The sequence below is a fragment of the Poecilia mexicana genome, unplaced genomic scaffold, assembly GCF_051168715.1.
Source record: "Poecilia mexicana isolate PSO_F unplaced genomic scaffold, ASM5116871v1 scaffold_16, whole genome shotgun sequence".
In the NCBI taxonomy this organism is placed as follows: domain Eukaryota; kingdom Metazoa; phylum Chordata; class Actinopteri; order Cyprinodontiformes; family Poeciliidae; genus Poecilia; species Poecilia mexicana.
Genome location: NW_028263385.1, coordinates 23600804 through 23619289, shown reverse-complemented (window position 1 = coordinate 23619289; position 18486 = coordinate 23600804). Strand labels below are relative to the sequence as shown.

Below are 18486 nucleotides of genomic sequence, written 5' to 3'. Positions count from 1 at the left end.
AGATTAAAATAAAATTAGTAATGCAAAAGTGTAATTTTCCACCGACAGTACACCCACTCAAAGATTTTCAAGTGGCAGTTGAGAGTTTCACTAGAAATCCATGCAAAGAGTTTAATGCGGTTTTAAACTTTATCATGTTTTTGAAACACAGTTGTTCTGTTTGTCATGACAGAATTAAGCATTTAGGTTTACATTCTGTCTATTCTAGTCATGTTTGTTGCTTTGTGGTCTGCATTCTCATTGATTTACGTTTGTTTGTTCCCTATGCTGTTCTGTTTGCTCTTTGCAGAATAATTTGACAATCATCACACCTGATTTCTTACTGGTCATTTAGGCTTTCAGTGTGTTTAGTTTTTGACTTGCACCAAATCTACATAATTTTTGCCTTTGCTACACAGCTCAAGTCCAAACTTGTGTTCTTTTGTTTTTGTATAAAAACAGCAATTAGAACATGATTGGTCTTCAGATTTTTAGTTTTTGTAAATCTTTGACTTGCTGATGTCATGTTTTGCTTATTCTGACTTTCCTTTTAGGAACTATAACATACGTCTTATAGCAGTTTTCAAGATACGGTCATTGTTTCATAATAACACTTTGCTCTACATTCAGCAATTTCTAATGTTCATTGGAACATGTTTAATGTTTAAGCTTGACTGAAATTAAGATTTATTTCATATTTTTGTAATTTCACAAATTCCCTTTCTCAAAGTAATTAGAAAAAATGTATTTGTAGATTTTGTGGAGACAATTATTTGAGTTATTGTTTAGATATCTTGTGAATATGGAATGTCTGCATTGATGACACACAATCCCATTAAATGTGTCTTTATTAATGTATGCGCCTTTTAATTTCACCCTTAAGATTATTCAATTTTTTAAGCTAAATTACAATTTGCTATGTAAGCAACAAAATTATATAAAACTCACTAATTTAAATTTAAATCCTTAATAGTCTTTAGAGGTGGAATATATGAGGGAAATATTTTTTTTTTCACTAGACCCTGAGCTGCTGCACAGCTGTGGACTGACTGATATCAGCCAGTAATTTGCTCAGTGTTGCCTATATTTTCAGCTTAACAGCTGTCTACTATGAGATACAAGTCTGGGTACATGTGTTCTTCACTGATTTCCTGCACATTTGATCCTGAAATGCATATGCTGCTGTATTGATGTGTCACATGTGTGTATGTGTGTGTTTGTATGTTTGCCCTTCAGGTTCACTGGCAACAGCCTGCAGAGATCCAGGTATTCCCATGAATGGCAGTCGCAACGGAGAAGGGCGGGAGCCCGGCGACTCCGTGACCTTCTCTTGTGATCCGGGATATGAATTGCAGGGAGAGAGCAGAATCACCTGCATCCAAGTGGAAAATAGATACTACTGGCAGCCCAGCCCTCCAAGCTGCATCGGTGAGGAAGAGGGGCGATAGTGTGACTTGGAGAGAAAAGGATGGATGTGCAGAGGCGATAGAGAGGAGTGTATGGATTGAAGGAGGGAGTGAGGGAAGGTAGGGGATCAGAATAAATGAGAAATAGTGAGAAGAAGAGGTGAGTGAAAGTTAGTTTAATAACAGACTGCAGCTCTCCCTCACTGGTGTCTTTAAAATACATGAAGGTTAAACAAGACTCTTCAGATGTCTTTGAGCTGTTTCCAGCTCTTATGTGGACAAATCCACTTCAGTTGCCTGTTAAATACTGAGGGCTATAGTCTCCTGTCACATTGACTTATTAGAGCTTAGCTGCTAATTACTTAACAATGCAATTAGAAATAATTACACCAAGTAGTTTAATGGAGTTAAAGTTGCTGGTGGCTTATCTAAAGACAGTGGTATTCTGCTTTAAAAGAACCTTGTTGCATTTACTGGTATTGTACAATCATTACAAATCCTTTAAAATTGTAAAGCTGCTCTTATTTCAGTGTAAGAGGAGTTTACAACATTCAGCCGCCATCAACGTCTTTTTGGAATTTTTTGGGCTGAAATTCAGCAAAAGCTTGAACCCTAAACACCAAATTACTGTATTAAAGTTGCATAATAAGAATGTTGTTTTACTTTTTTATTTACCTGGAAAGACTTTAATATATTTTTAGATGCATATAATATGTAAGAGTACTTTGAACGTGTTAAAACATACTTGTTCGCTCTGCATGTTTGTCAGATACTGTGACGTAAGCCTGAAATTAAGTCACATAAAAAACAAAAACAAAGATTTTAGACTTTGTCTCAATATTTCCAGACTTGAATCTCATAAACACGAGATCCTCACCTGCATCTCATGTTCAGGTGTGGAAGTAGGCATTAATGTAAGGGCCATATCGCAGGTTATTCAAAATAAATAGCACTGACTGTTTAATCAGAAATATGATTTTAGTTTCTGTTTGTCTTTTGTCTCAAGATATTATCACTTTAAAAGTAACTGACAGCTGATTATAATAGTTTTATTTTCTGAACATTTTTTGTTAAATATTCATATGTTAAACTAGTCATTGTGAATGTCTAACCAACTAGAGATTATGCATATAATGAGATACTCATTTCATTTAAATAATTAGAAAAGCACCAATTTTGGCCTATAACAGAAGCCCAGCAGATTATTCCGCTGCAAAGATGTCCACTGAATGACCTGCTGTCCTCATTTTTCTAACCTCACCTCAAACCAAATTCTGCTTGCCTAAAGACTTTACAAGAGGACAGGAACATTGAACAACTTTTTGTACCCACCGTTTTTCTTCTACTTAATTCTTCTTTCCTGCTTTGCCACTCAAGCCCCCTGCGGTGGGAATGTGACTGGGTCTTCTGGATTTATCCTGTCTCCAAACTATCCACACCCATACCCACACAGCAAAGACTGTGACTGGCTGATTGCAGTTCACTCCGACTACGTGATTTCTCTGGCCTTCATCAGGTAAACTGACAGTGTCATAATTTAAAGACAGATTATGAATAAAGCCATCACACCATGTAACTTAAATAGAATAAGCATGAATTATACTGGTTATTGCTATCATTCAGAAAATACTAGTGTGAAATGAATGTCTCAGGGTCCGCTCTCCCCTTTACCAATTTAGTGCTGAAGTCTTTGCAATATATAACATAAGAATATTGAAGACAAATGTAAAAGTTTAATCTTTCTGCAGATGATACCAAATATTTAAGAATTATATGTATTCTGTCTTTTGAGGACATGGCTTGCTGGCTTGCAGAAAAGAGCTTTTTCCAAACCTGTTATGTTTGCAACCTGGCCGTAACTCAATGAACCCAGTTCGCCTTGGGTGCACAGCAGCTCAGCGTGTGCCATGGAAATGCTTGTTTTCTGCTGTGGAACCAGCTAAGACATAACTGCATGGAGAAAAGTTTGAAATGTGTGCTATGCAGAGGACCGTGTTTGAGTCCAGGTGTATTTGGAGATAATGGAATACTGAATTTTCTCAGTAGACAGCTGGAAGACATTCCATCCACTTTGCTCAAACATGGTGACACTGAATTTTTGGGTGAATACTTTATGGCAGAAGCGTGATATGAGTGCAGCTCATTTCTTGTGCTGAATAAAACCCGGACCACGACCCTTACATTATTTATTGCAAACTAAGCATGTGGCCTGACTCCAAAAATTTCATAGGACTACTTCTTCTCACATATATTGTTTTTTTTTCTTTTCTTTTTTCTATGAAGACATGCAAAACAGCATTGGTTTATCCTTTCAGCACCATCTGTCTTCTCTCACTTAAGTAGAAACAAGTCTCCAGAAATCTTTTCTCCAACTTTTTCTTTCAAAACGAACCGCTAATAAAGTTACCACAATCCAGACTCCCTCTTGGGAATGCCAAATGAAAGAATGGAGATATGATTTTAAATTGGAGCTGCCTTGATCTAACTCAAACGCAATTATCTCCAAGCTATTTACATATTTGTCATAAACCATGCTCATTATTTTGAAAACAAATGCTCCTCTCCCTCTTGGTGCGGCGTATGATTTGATATACAGCGCTACAATATGAAACGATCTTTTCACACTGCATTGCCATCACCGTCTGGGAAGATTTTGTGCCACTGCAGTGTCACAACAATTTAATCTCCTCTCACCTCTCTGGTGAGATATCTTCTTTTTTTATATATATCTCTTTGTATCAAGGCACAAAACAAATCTCTTGGCATGACTCACATTTTGCACAGCAATACTTACTCTCATTTTAAAGCCATCTCTTAATGTGCATTCTGGTCGCTGGAAATTAGCAAAACAATAACTTTTGTCTCCTGTCTGTTTTTGCTTCTTTTTTTCGCAGCTTCAGCATTGAACCCAACTATGACTTTTTGTACATATATGATGGGCCTGATAGCAGCGCTCATCTGATTGGCAGTTTCCAAGACAGTAAACTTCCAGAGAAGATTGAGAGCACCTCCAACTTCATGTACTTGGCATTTCGAAGCGATGGCACTGTGAGCTACACTGGGTTTCACTTGGAATACAAAGGTATTGTAATTGCCTTTGCAAAGTGGGATTCTGCATCAATTTTTGCAGAATAATTTTCTGTGTTGGCGCGGGGGGATTTTACCGTGATGAATTATAAATGAAGGAATTTGAATTTAGAAATGTTTACGACTATGTTATTTAGCCTTGAATTTATCCCTTTATTTTTACTTGTTTACCAAATGAATACACCATTAGTTTATGGAGTTTTAATTATTCTGGCGGATCTCTTGCTTTCTGTTTGATGGTCTACATTTATATTAATTTATGCCCAAGTGCGAGCTTACTCGTGTTTCATAGCTGTTCCTCTTGTAAAAGCTTTGTTATTTTGATTGACAGCAAAACTGCGGGAGGCTTGTTTTGATCCTGGGAATGTAATGAACGGCACTAGAATGGGTGCAGACTACAAGCTGGGATCTATGGTGACATTTCATTGTGAGGCTGGGTACCTGCTTCAGGGCCACTCCACACTCACATGTGTCATGGGCAACAGCAAGAGACCAGAATGGGACCGAGCCAAACCTACCTGTCAAGGTAAGAGGCAACATTTCAGCTGTGAAAGCCCTGAAGTGCTTAATTCTTCACTGCTAGAACCAGCTTCAGTACAAAAAGTACTTTAATGTCATGACTTTATGTGGATAAAATGGGGACTTGTAGTTTATTTAAAATACTCATACAACATTAATGCACCACAGGCATCCTAAGCATGCACTGTACGAATAATGTATTTCCTTCTGCAAGGGAATGCACAGAGCAGTCTTGTCAAACATATTAGCATTAACTTAGATGAAACTCCTCACAGACATGGATCACAATCAGCTTATAGGAAAAGCTCCTTTCTAGAAAATTAAGTCAAATGCATTTGAAGACCTGCAGCCAATTTGCCGTATCAGATTAGAAAGCTGTCTTTTAAAACTTGATAACGTATATTTTGGGCTTTGTCTCTTCCAAAATGTATATTCTATCCATGGTGAAATGTTTTCCAGCTCCTCTTGGGGACATATCCAAGATCAAATTGGGTGAGATGCAAAATCCCTCCAGCAAATTCTTGGTGTTCTCTAGGGTACAGCATCCAAATCACTGCAGATGGCTTGCCCACCTGTCCAGCTCTTACTTCATTTTTGTTACAACATGAACAAGATTTTGAGGAATTTAAGCTCCCAATGTTGATGCAGCAGCTTAGCTCCAACTTGGAGGACATAACACTCTGTAGGTCATTACACTGGCCTGAAACCTCAGTTTGTATTCCACATAGTTCCTGACTTTTCTGTCAGAGAGAGTTCAGTCCCACGTTTAGTTACAAAAAACAAGTTTTTCCCACTTTTGTTAGGCTTGTACTTTAGATCAACTCATGTTAAAGTCATGGTCTGAGACATTTTTTCATCATGGACAAGAACATCTAAAAAAATCTGAACATTTTATTAAATTCCACATTTATAGTGTCTGTTTTTTAGAAAATGAACATAATTTATTATACAGATTAGACTAAATTTAAATAAAAATATCCTGTAACGAGCTCTTCATGCATGAAGAGGTGGTCTATTATTCAATGAGCAGAATCTGCAGTTCAGCATTCAGTAACGGAAAATAGATGTCCACGTCCTTTTGTTAAATTTAAAAATTATAACAGCACAAACCCAAATGTTTGATGCACATACGAACATAGAACAAAATCTGTTCTGTTTGTGCTGTTCTATGTTCTATGTTATGTGTTTTGAAAGTGTTTAGACCAATAATTTATTTCAAAGGAGATGTTTACAGAAACTCGTCTGCATTACATAATAAAGAAAAAAAAATAGGATGAATTTAAGGTGATGGAAGAAACTACACAGTATCTCCCCCCACAGTTGCATCATTTAATGCATTTTTTAAGTATCATATCTGCTAAGGTTAACTTAGAATTTAGCTCCTATTTCATTGTGAAATGGGATCACCCACTTTCACACCAGGGAGAAATTCATTACCTTTACAGTTGGAACGTGCGAAACTTCACTAATCAGTGCTGAAGATAAGAGCAGAACTAAAAGAATACGAGCATCTCTCTGCAACGACTGTCACTCAGAGACCAAGTCTGAAAAGATCCCCTAACCGGGCTGAATGTCATGCACCAATGTACTGAATGTCGAGTGACTCTTCCATCATTTTATTTAGAGATAAGCTGATGTAGTTGTCATTTTTCATCTTTTAAAAGGTTAAAAGTGTACTATATTTTATGTCAAACTGCTGCATTCTTTGCAAATATTCACTATTGTATATGTTCATACCCAGTTATGTTTTAAACCTGTATCAAAAAGGACTCTGCATGTGTTGTTGACATACTGGAATAGGAATATATATATATGTATATAATATTTTTTTCAAACAATTTCTAACGATGGAGATAATAGTCTTTACCATTATTACATTTATAGTATTCTAATGAATGAAAAGTGTATACATTCTTAACCACATATCTCCTTCAATGATAAGTGGCACACTTCTTACCCACATGGAAATCCTTTTGCATATTCTCAATGCTTTTTTGCACATTTGCACTTGGATTTTCTTCTATAACTGTCTCCAGTTGTTCACAGTTGAAAGAACTTTCTATGACCACTTAGTCACCCTTATAAATAAATTTTGACATCTCTTCTTTGTAAAAATGGAAGTGCAAAATATTCTGGCACAACCAACTCTTTCATGGGGAATTCATTACTATTTTATGGTCTATATACACGATTTGGCCACTAATCCATTTTAACATTTTGCTTTCTACCATGTTCTTTTTACCTTCATGTAAGGTTTGCATCAGCAGTCGATGTCTGCCAAACACAAACACAAGGTTTTCAGCAGGAAATGGTCATCTTTGAATCAAGATAGCATGGCTTTGGCCATGCAACACTTTTTCAGACACCAGTCAGAATGCCCCGCTTTTTAAACAGGATGAATTCTGCATGGTGTTGAAGAATTCACTGGTGTGATTTGAGTTTGTTCAAAGGTGCTGCTGAACTTAAAGGCACAGTTAAAGAAGATTTTTGATATGAGACTCTGTGAAAATTAGCTACAGTTTTACCTCTAGTAGATACCTCTCTTTAAAATATTCCTCTGTATAATGACACAGTGTGTGATCAGATAGAAATAGAAATGGCACAAAATAAAGAAAATAAGACCCACTTGAAGTATGCATTGGAATCATACTGAGTAGAAATGGAGAGGATTTTATACTTTTATATGATTTAAAAGTACAATATTATTTCACAGTATTTTTTTGTAAGATGTGCTTACAAACAAGCTTTCATTTAAAATAAACATTAATACATCGTGATATGCATGTTGATCCTGCATTTTATAAGATAATCCACCTTTTTAGGCATTAATCCAAACTGACTCAATCTTCACTTTGCTTAAACTTTCAACCATTTATAATAAAACATAAGTTTCTCATCACATTTGTGTCCCTACATTTGTTTAATTATGCTCTAGCAGTTTCCTTTTCTATGAATATAATTCACATTTAAGTGGTGATGAGGCTCTTTAAATGTAATCAGCTCTAAGTCTTGGAACGCTGAACATCTTTATTCACAGCTGTTCTCTGGCAGACTCTTGCACTGAAGATCTGATCTTTCTTGAAACTAAACCTCTGAGACTTTAATCTTAAGTCAAAGTTTAAATAATATCCAAATTTAATTAAAAATTTAACTTTTTTTCTGAGCATCTAGGGCAGGGGTGTCCAAAGTCGGTCCTTGAGGGCTGGCATCCTGCACGTTTTAGTTCTCTCCCTGGTAGTAGTAACAACCTTTTCAGCTTGTCAATGTTCCTCTTAGGGCTTCTAACGAGCCATCATTTGATCCAGGTGCGTTAAACCAGGGAAAGAACTGAAACATGCAGGATGCCGGCCCTCCAAGACCGACTTTGGGCACCACTGATCTAGGGAATTCTAACCAATCAATCAATGAAAGCACACAAAACTACCTGAAGTAAGTCTAGTCTCGTGCTCAGCTGTTAGAAGAAAATCACTGCAGCATGAAAACTCATTTTTTTAAGGTCTCTGTTAAACTCAGCAGATACCCAGAGCAATGGGCTATTTTCTAAGAGCAGTTTTCTTAAATTCCCTTTCTCATTTGTTCATCAGCATAGCATGAGCGAGTGTCCCGTTTGCTATCGTCACATATGTTTAATTTCATGCTTCTTGCTTCTTCAAAATTCAAATATGACTAAATTGCTTATGGATCACTTTAAATAACTTCTTCTAAATGCTTCTTGCGTGTTTCGCTATTTGAAGCGGTGGCACCACGTGTACCATGTGTAGGTCGAGTCGGTCCAGAGCAGCTGGTGACAACTATCCATTGACAAATGAGTGCATGTTTGTTTACTGTTGAGGGTCCCATACCTGATGGCTGCGTCCGTCAGGTCTGACATAAGCACATGAGGGAGCCTCTTGGCAAATTAGGCATATCACGAGGAGCTTAAGATGAGATTCTAGAATGCGATACAAATGCAGGGTAGATTTAGTCCTATATTACTGAGTTATTAGCCAAATGAATACCTGTTGATGGTAATATGAGGAAGTATAGTAAATAAAAACATGCAGGAGTATGACTGGTCATGTTTGCAAAATGACAAAAAGGCGGTTAATGTAAATGAATAAAAAAGTAAATATAAGTAACTTATGATTACCAAAAGAAAGGCTAAGAAGATGCCCAAACCACATGTTTAATTATACCGCCAATGTCATGTAGAACAGCCTTCCAGTGTAGTCTCAGGTTTTTATCGGTCCACCTCTGACTGGTATCTAATGCAAAACCTGGGACCATTTACTAATTCTGTTTAGAGCACTGCTCTCACAGCTGCAAAATTAGGCACCGTTAATCTTAGGTTTTAGAGTTGTCCTTTAGGTATTCCTCTGTTTTTCTTTTAACTCTCTGCTTTTGGTCATTTTGTTGAAATGTCGACATTTACTTAGGATAGATCTGTTTGTGTATAAATCCTATTCTGTGTGATTTGACCAGACTTTATGAATAAATAATAACTCATCTACAGCATGTTTGGTTTCACACCATCACGAAAAAAGTGTGTACCCCTGTAGGATCGACTCCTCCAGATAGATGCAGCTCACCCTGTACTCATAAAAATGTCTCTAAAACATTTCTCAAAACCGTTATCACTGTGCTGGCAAGAATATTTGTCAGCAGCTTAACATAAAAAGGATTTTTCTTTTTTTAAACTCTATTCTTTACCTCTTATTTTGCATTTTTCCATATAAAACTTGCATGTGGTTTATTCTCTTTCCTCCCAGGATATTATGACATGACTGTTTGACATTAGTTAAATTTGCCTTTGTGTTTCTTGTTTCTTGTCCCTGTAGCTCCCTGCGGAGGTCACTTTACTGGTTTAGAGGGAACCGTTCTCTCCCCAAATTACCCACATAATTACAGTAGAGGTCAGAGCTGTGTCTATGACATCTTTGTCCCGGGAGACTTCGGTAAGCATTTTAAGCATTATTTGCATGAAGTTCTATAAAAATGTTGTTGATCTGTTTCTGTCCATTTTTATATGGTAAGGTTGTAAAGGGGTCTGTTTACTTCAGACCTGAAGCAAGAATATTTAACTTCCAGAGATGATTTTGTGGAGGGTTTTGTGAAGTTTGTCTAATGAGGATCAGGTACATTATATGAGAAAATACAAGCTTACTGTCAAATGTGATTCTTTTAGAGTCAAGTTGGTGGAAAAAGTTGGTTTATGACAAATTAAATCTCTATTGGTACATAGTTACTTTGAATGTGATGTGTGTGATTCTCAGTCACTGTTCATCATGGATTTGTTTGAATCAGAGCAAACAATTGTAAATGTTGACATGAAAAACGGTCTTCCCAGCAGGAGTAGTGGAAAGATAGGTCAAACCGCAAATATTTTGTCGAAATAGATGGAGCGGAGGAATTGTCATCTGATCAGGGCATGTTTGCTTATCTAAAATTTAGCAAAGATCCCATGAAGACCTTGACATATTTCTGCTCAACAGTCCCTAGTATTCATAATAAGCTGCAGAAATCCAGGCAGCTTTTTATTCACTAAACCCCCGCATTCATGAAACACGCATTCATCCCTTGTGTGATGATCCTCTCCGACTGTTTACATCTTTTGCTCCCATCTCCTGCTGCTCCTGGTGTCCGGGAACCCACAGGTCTTTTTTAATAAATAATGCATCAAAATGCTGTCTTGCCTAAACTGCTGGCACAAGCTTAATGGTGTGTGGAATTTGCCAAGCAATATTCCCACCTGTGCCTCTGACTTTTCTTTTTGGGGATGTGCTGTAGAAACCGAGGCTATTGATGATGAGCAAGACAGCTGTGATGTGGCTTGATTGAAATGCTCTCTGAACAACCGAGACTCGCATCCCAGTTGGAGCAAAGTAACAATGTTGGGTTGAAAATGAAAGCATGATGTTGTGAATGTTTATAGCACACGCTCTTATTTAGAGGGTAGTGCATCATGTTTTTTCAATGAAGCCAAGACCAAATAAATGCATGGTTTTGAAGGGGGGAAAAAAACCTTCTTTTAAAGAAACTATTTTGGTATTTTATCCTTCAATAAAGTTATGAATAACATAAAAATCCCATTTATCTGCATTTTAGAAAATAATATCTATTTAAATTCAATTGAAAGTTTGAGTTATATGGAGTATAATTACTCAGTGATATATTTTAAACATTTGCTTCTATTAGTTTTGATTATTACTGCATAGAACTAATGAAAGCCACAAAGTGGTTTTTGAATATCATATAAAACCACTGGAAATGTGTTTTTAATCTTTGTCAAGTTAATGCTTCCTCTTACAAAATCAGTAATCCAATGAATGCCATTGCATAAGTGCTCATATCCAAGCACATTATTAGAAAGTTAAGTGGAAGAAAAGTGTGGTAGAAAAAGGTACTCGAGTAACGAGGGATAAAAGCTACCTTGAGAGAATTGTGTTTAAATCCAAAGGACATGAACCAGAGGCAACGTTAGAAGCCTCTTATCTGGGCTAATGCAGCAAAGAATTGAACTGTTAATCAATGACTCAAAGTCCTCTTTTCACATGAAAGTAAATTTTGCATTTAATTTTGAAATCGAGGTCCCAGAGTCTGGGTGAAGAGTACAGAGACACAGAATCCAAGTTGTTTAAGGTTCAGAGCCTCCAGTCATCTGCTGCTGTTTGTCCACTGATTTTATCCGCAGTCAGTGCAGCCGTCTACTTGAACATATTGAAGCACTTCAGGCTTTCCTCTTCCGACGAGCTTTATTGTGCCTCTAACTTCATTTTCCTGCAGGGTTTGTGACATTGCCCACACTGGCAAAAGTACCAATCTCTAGTTTAGAACACAGCGTCCTCACTGCTTGATTGGCCAGTGAAATTGCGTTGGCGAAACTACTGTTTCATAGACAAGAGACATCGGAACCAAAAATACAGAGATGAAGCATCAAAACAACCTGAGTTTTTCTAACACCTCGACGAAGCCAGGGGCTGATGTCAATGGATATACTCTTCTGTATCAAAAAATTGTTTTCTTCCTCTTGGCTTTTGTATTTATTTTATTTTACTCCATTATGTGAGTCTTTTATAGCATAAAGGCCTGAGATCTACATACAAACCAGAGCAGTAAAGTTGGTACTTTTAACCTCCAGATAGGGCTCTTTGAGGAAAAATTATTTCCTCTCTGTTGCAGCTCGACAGTAGACAATCAGCTTTAGGCAGTATTATAAAAGGAATCACATTTCAGTGTCTCGTACACAGGTGATTGAAATTTGTAACCGCCCAGGGTAGAGTGTCGGATGCGTGTCATATTCTGTCCTTCATATGATCTGTGGCATACCATAATCCTTTGAGACATTGTGTCAGCTTGGTTGCAGTTCCACAAAAAATATCATCTACTGACTCGGCTTCAGTGACCTGAGGGATATATGCAGGGTTGAGGGTTAAATCATTATGTGAGTCTATTTCTTTTGAGATCACAGTGTTTTTGGAATAAGTCTGCCAACAGATTACATGATCATTTCATAGCATAAAATTGTAATGCAAGCTCTGAAGCCTTTACTTTGAGTTCAGTTAGAGTTTCCATATCATTTATTTAGCTTCACCAGACAACTCACTAATCTCTGCATGTGTTCTTTAAGGTTGCAGATTTTCTAAATTGGAGATCATAAACGATGAAGAAGCAAATGAGATTTTAAGAGTGCAATTTGTGTTTTTTTTCATAACATTCGCTACTCTGGAAAGTTAATAGACAAAGTATACAGTATTGCATGGGAAATCATGGCCTTCAGAGCTTTTACTAAAAAATGAAAAGAAACACAACACTTTCCCACTTGTATGTTGTGTTTTTGATATTTTTTCCATAAAAATTGGACCTAAAGAATTACAACTTTGGTGCTTTTTTAAAAAAATATATTTTGGTCCCAAGATGATGGTACATCGATTTCTATTTTACATATTTAACTACGTTCTAGGTTATTTGTAGCTATTTTAGCTTATTATGCTTGTGTCTGTGTCTCACCCTCATGCCGTCTTATAAAATCTACATTATATTGGCCTCTTGTAATTCCAGCCTGTATATTGAACTTGTTACAATAATACAATGCTTAATTATTGTTTTTATTGCTTTGGTAGTGTGTTATAATTGTTTTATTTTATCATGACTACAGTGGTTGTGATCAGAGGGCCAGAGTAACAAACAGCTTTAAATCTGTGCTTAAGCGTTTGTGAGACCTTCCATTGAATCATAAACATATCGCTAACTACAAAACAAGATGATCCAAGATCCAGCCTATAGCAGGTTTACTTCCAGAATTTTCCTGTATTAAGCTTGTAGAAAACTGCAAATCTGGCTTTTTATGGCTCCACTATGTCTTTATTTTCTTATCCGCCTTTTTTCTTTTTTTTTTTTTTTTTTTTTTATAAAAGCACAATTTGAGGAAGCATGTCTGATAAGCATACTGTCAGCAGATTATCCCACCTGAATTGTGGATTTCTGCAGCTTCTCCAGAGTTACTATGCACCTCTCTGCTGCTTCTTTGACTAATGCAGTAATAGCTGTCAGGTTAGGGCGACAGCCTTGGCCTGGTAGATTTTCATTTTGCCGAACCGTTATTATTTTCAGATGGAGGATTGAACATTGCTCTGAGATCTTCAAAGAGCTGAACATTATTTTCTAATCCAATCATTCTTAAAACTTCTCTAAAACTATTCATAATCAGTTTGCTGTGGTCCTCAAGATGCTGCTTGTCCACCTATGCATTACATTGTGTCGCTTGATCACATAGAATCCCATTAAACTTGCCAAAAATATAAAAAATATTTAAGGTATAAATACTCAACACTGTATGTGTATTTACCATTCTGCACTTGATGGTAATTCAAGTCATGTTAAAAAGGTTTGAACAGTTGACACATATTGTCAGCATAGAACAAATACATCATATTTGCTCTTTCATGATTTATTGTTTAGTTGGAAATAATCTGTCTTATTTTAGACAAATATTTAGACTTATTTTATGAAAAGATTAATTATTCTTTGCACTTTTGCCACTTTCCGTTTGGCACTTCTTGTAAAAATATGTAATTGTGCAAAACTCACTTTTGTTTACACCAAGTCTAGCAGTCACTGCATGACAATTTCATCACATCCAGCAGAGTGAATAACCACTTGGCAAGATGGGAAAATGAGGTTCAATCTTGTTCTGTGCAATGTTGCACAAAAAGAAAACAAATTGATGGACATTCAGAAATGACAAATGTCAAACAGTTCTTTTGCCATTCTTGCATTTAGTCCAGGGCATTTGTTTGTTCACTTGGCCTTCTTTATGAACGTCAATGGCTTCAAAGACAGACTTAATTCTGTCAATTAGTGGAACCTTCTAAAACAAAAAATTGTAAAGTAAAATCAGGTTGTTTAAATTTTTTTGTTAATTGTGTAGAAATTTTTTCATGGAATATCGCAGACATTACCCATTTATGTTCAAATTAAAGATAAATGTATTGCAGGTGTCTATAATCTTTCGAAAAAAGTTGATTATTATATGCATTGTGGCATAAAATAATTCCCCATTATTAGTTTCCTCGACTTTTAACTTGAGTCAAATCAACTATTTTCCAAAGATTTTCGACACCCACAAAGTTAATTATGGCTCAAACTGAACGTTGTTAGAATAAACAATGCATCACAGATTTCTGTGCAGCTTCACTCCAAAGTTGCCCATGTTTGTCACAATGTTGTGCCTAAACTGAATTCCCTACCTTACCCCATGCTTGATTTCAGAAATGTTTTTGCATGGCAAATGACTACTTCAAGTATCTTTTTAAGCCTTTTTGTCAGCTTTTTGAAAGTTTCATTTCACCCAACTCTCTTTGGAAATATTTCCCTAATGGACCCAGGTGAATTAGATTTTATAGACACATTTATTCACCTCTGTTTATCTGCCTGAGGCCTTTTATAGCTCCAGCGTACATGTCTATAACGACAACATATGCATAATGGTTGCTGCAGAATGTGTCAGGAGGCAGGACAGGAGCGCTGACTGATTGCTGTAATAAATCTAGGCTGTAACAAGACGGACAGAAAATGAGCAAGAGAGTCTGTTGAGACTGCAAGGGGGTACCACAGTCAAACAATAGGAACGGGAAATATAGATCTTGTGGAATGCAAGTTAGATGGAGAGCATCGTAATGAGTGAGAGATTTATAATGAACAAACACAGAAAATGAGAAGAATGAGACGGAAATGGAGTACTGCCGAGTATGATCATAAAAATGGTGACCCCGGAGGCTAGCTGTTGACTCATCAGTGATGTTTGCTGAGGAGTGAGATTATGCCCCGAGCAACCCTGGCACACACAGAATAACACTTCTTTGTCTACATCATTTTATGATGTATACACCTTCTTCTGTAAAATAACCTGATAGGAAAAGAGAGCAATTTATTGCTGCAGTATAGATGCTAACGGTGCTTTTTGTATGGTTCTCCACAGGTATGCGTCTGCGGGTGTGTAATTATACATTCTGCCTTTTGTTAAATTTCTGTGTCAAACAATCCCATGAGTGACAGACCTAACTGATTTTGACAACCTGCAGTTTTCAAGGTGATGACATTCTGGCAGCTTATCGTGTCAGCGCGTTGCCTTGTGTTGACTGTCAGAAACAATCCTGCAGAAAATAGCACATTTCGAGTCAGCAAGTGCAAATAATAGTAAATACGGAATATAAAGAGAAACAAGTGTATGTAAAACTGCAAGAAAAACTGCCTCCATGTTTTTTATCTCCCCATTTCGGTGACCAACAGTTTATAGATTAAATATTGTGAGTTATTGGTCTGGATTGAAGCTTATTGGACTAGATGCTGCTCGTGCCAAAGAGTAGTTCCATACCTTCTGCCAAAAGGTGTATTACAATTGCACTGCGATAATGGGTCTTTAAATATATATACGTCTGTGCCGTTGTACGGGCCCCTTGGTTTTTGTAAATGAGGTATGTGTATGCTGTCACCGGCCAGAATCTCTGAGGGCCTGTGCTGCCACAAAGCAAATATGACAGGTTCCTTCTCCATAATTCATATCCAGGAGAGCAAACATATGCTTCCGTTTTTTTTGAACCTCTCACCAATCCACTATGCTGTGAGTGTCTTTGACACCTTATCTGAGCATTGCCTTAAGGCACATGTTACTAATCCAGTGGCTCCGGGTCAAAACGGACTTGCATTATGTTCCAGTTGGATAATGATGGCCTAAGCAGTTGCATTTCGCAGCAGTTCTCCTTAGCTTTCCGCCATCGTTTCATTTTTTACACTCTTCTGAAAATACAAATATTCAGTGAAATAGGGAGCTTTTAATTTGACAAGCTGAGTTTGGTTATTTCAGATGTCAAAGAGTTCATTGGCTTCACTTTAGGAAAAGGGATATATTGCAGCTGTGTACTATTTATGTAATGATTTTACATTTTAGTTAGTGCAGCAATTAAGCTTGAAATCCTAATGCACATGCCTTTTTCCTTTTTAGCTTTATCATGTCTTGTCTGAGTCAAGCTTGGGGAAAGGACGAAAAGTGGACATAATGCAAAATAATGTGCCGAATACAGCAAGACAAAAATGGTTCAGAAATGGCGGGAGCAGTAGAACAAAAAGTTGAGTTGTTGATCTGACCCTCAAATTCCTCAGATCTCAATCCAACTGAGACTCTATGGCAAGTGCTAAAGAAACACATTTGATCCAGGGAGACTCTACTGCACATCATATAAGGCTTAGAGGATCTTCTGCTAAGATTTTGGTGCCAGATACACAGCACACCTTCTGTGATCTGGTTCCTCGACAGATTATGGCTTTGTTGGCAGCAAAAAAGGGACCAATACACTGATAGAAAGATGGACATAATGTTATGCCAGATTTGTATAGCATCACAAATATTTATTTCCAATATTATCTGTAAGATTGAAGGGATTGGAATCCCATCATTATGTAACAGTTCCCAGTTAGATATCCAAATATTAATCTCTATATGTTTTTCCTGCCTGTAATTGAAGATGGAGCAAATTATGCACAGAATGCATAATCTGTCCAGAGGCCTTTTCTATTTTTGCTAAAATGATCTGAGGTTTATGTGAAAAAATTACACCGAAGAGGAGTTAAGTGGTTATTTAATACCTATACAGCTGATGAGTCATAAATATAATACACTCTCAGTTCTCTTACATGTACAAGTGAATCAGAAAGTAGGTGGATAGTCAGGATTTAAACATCTGCATTTCAAGCAAATATATTGTTTGCTTTACATATGGTAAACATTATTACATTACCATATTCTTTCTTCGTTGCCTCTGAATAAGATTCATACTGAGTAGATAGGGTCTAGGCATCATTGTATCTATAAATTTCTACATAACGGTTATTTGTCTTTAAATAAACATGTTTTTTTCCACACTGACTTTCTGAGGAGAAATTATGAGTAGTTGGTATCTCAGTCGCATTGGGAGACTCGCTTAAAGAATCCCGGCCATCGTTTTATACTGCAGTGAGTTTGCATGTTCTCCCATGCTGTTCACGGTCTCCAGCGTGAAATACACTCAGAATGGGTTCTTAAGGCTAAAGAAAATAGCTTTGTTATATTAAAAGTTCACCAAAAATATTAACAATGTTCTGTAGCATCAGAACTGAAAATAAAAACCACTTGAATTTAAAATCATTTCACTTTTTTTTCCCTTCCTTTCAGAATCTTAGAGCAAGACAAACATCCAAATAATAATTCCAACCATGAGTTCCATTTTTCTCTTTTTTCCTGTTTGGCAGGGATACAAAAGTTTTGTGAACAAGCATAAATTACACACAGCATAATCCATTTGACCATGTTCATTCTTTCACAAGATAAAAGATCAAATGCCGCGGGAAGGAAAAAGACATAGACTGAAATAGACTTTGCAAGATTATGATGTCATTTCTCTTCTTGCAATATTGTAATGATCATATCTGCAGCATGTGCCCTTGTTTTTGACAAGGGCTTTTTGAAAGGACTCCATAAACAAAGCTGAAATCATAAAGATAACAGATGAAAAGTGCAGCCAAATTTTATTATGCGTTACAGTTCAGCAAATCAGATATCTGTTCCTTTCTTGCTCTCGCTTTTTCTTGAAAGGAGTTTCTGTTTTACTTCAGATCATGGACTCAAATAATAGATGCAGGTTTAGCTATCTCTTCAGATCAGTCACACATTCTTACTTATCAATTATATGATTCTGTTAACATGGAATTAAGTATGCATTAGGGGTGAACCAATTGCAGTTTTCTGGCCGATCGCAGATTACCAATATTTAAAAAGCCTGATCTGCCGATTCAGATTTTGAACGATATCAACTTTTTTTTGTCTGAAATGTCAGTCAATGTAGCAAGAAAGTCGCAGAGTTAACAACAGTGGGGTGTGTTAACTGCAAACATGCAGACATGACCTGGTGGGCAGATCTGTCAGTCAAACTTCTCATGACAGAGGAGAAGAAGACAGTGGTTGATTTCCAGACCTCGGCTGAGG

At 36.8% G+C, this 18486-nt stretch overlaps 1 protein-coding gene across 1 annotated transcript in view; it reads left to right on the top strand.

Annotated features, from left to right (window-relative positions):
- LOC106931503 (CUB and sushi domain-containing protein 3-like) overlaps positions 1-18486 on the top strand; it is a 219087-nt gene that overhangs the window by 82489 nt on the left and 118112 nt on the right. Inside the window, 5 exon segments of the mRNA XM_088014026.1 lie at positions 1216-1407; positions 2763-2901; positions 4280-4467; positions 4804-4998; positions 9809-9925. Of these exon segments, the coding sequence (XP_087870152.1) occupies positions 1216-1407; positions 2763-2901; positions 4280-4467; positions 4804-4998; positions 9809-9925 (831 nt within the window).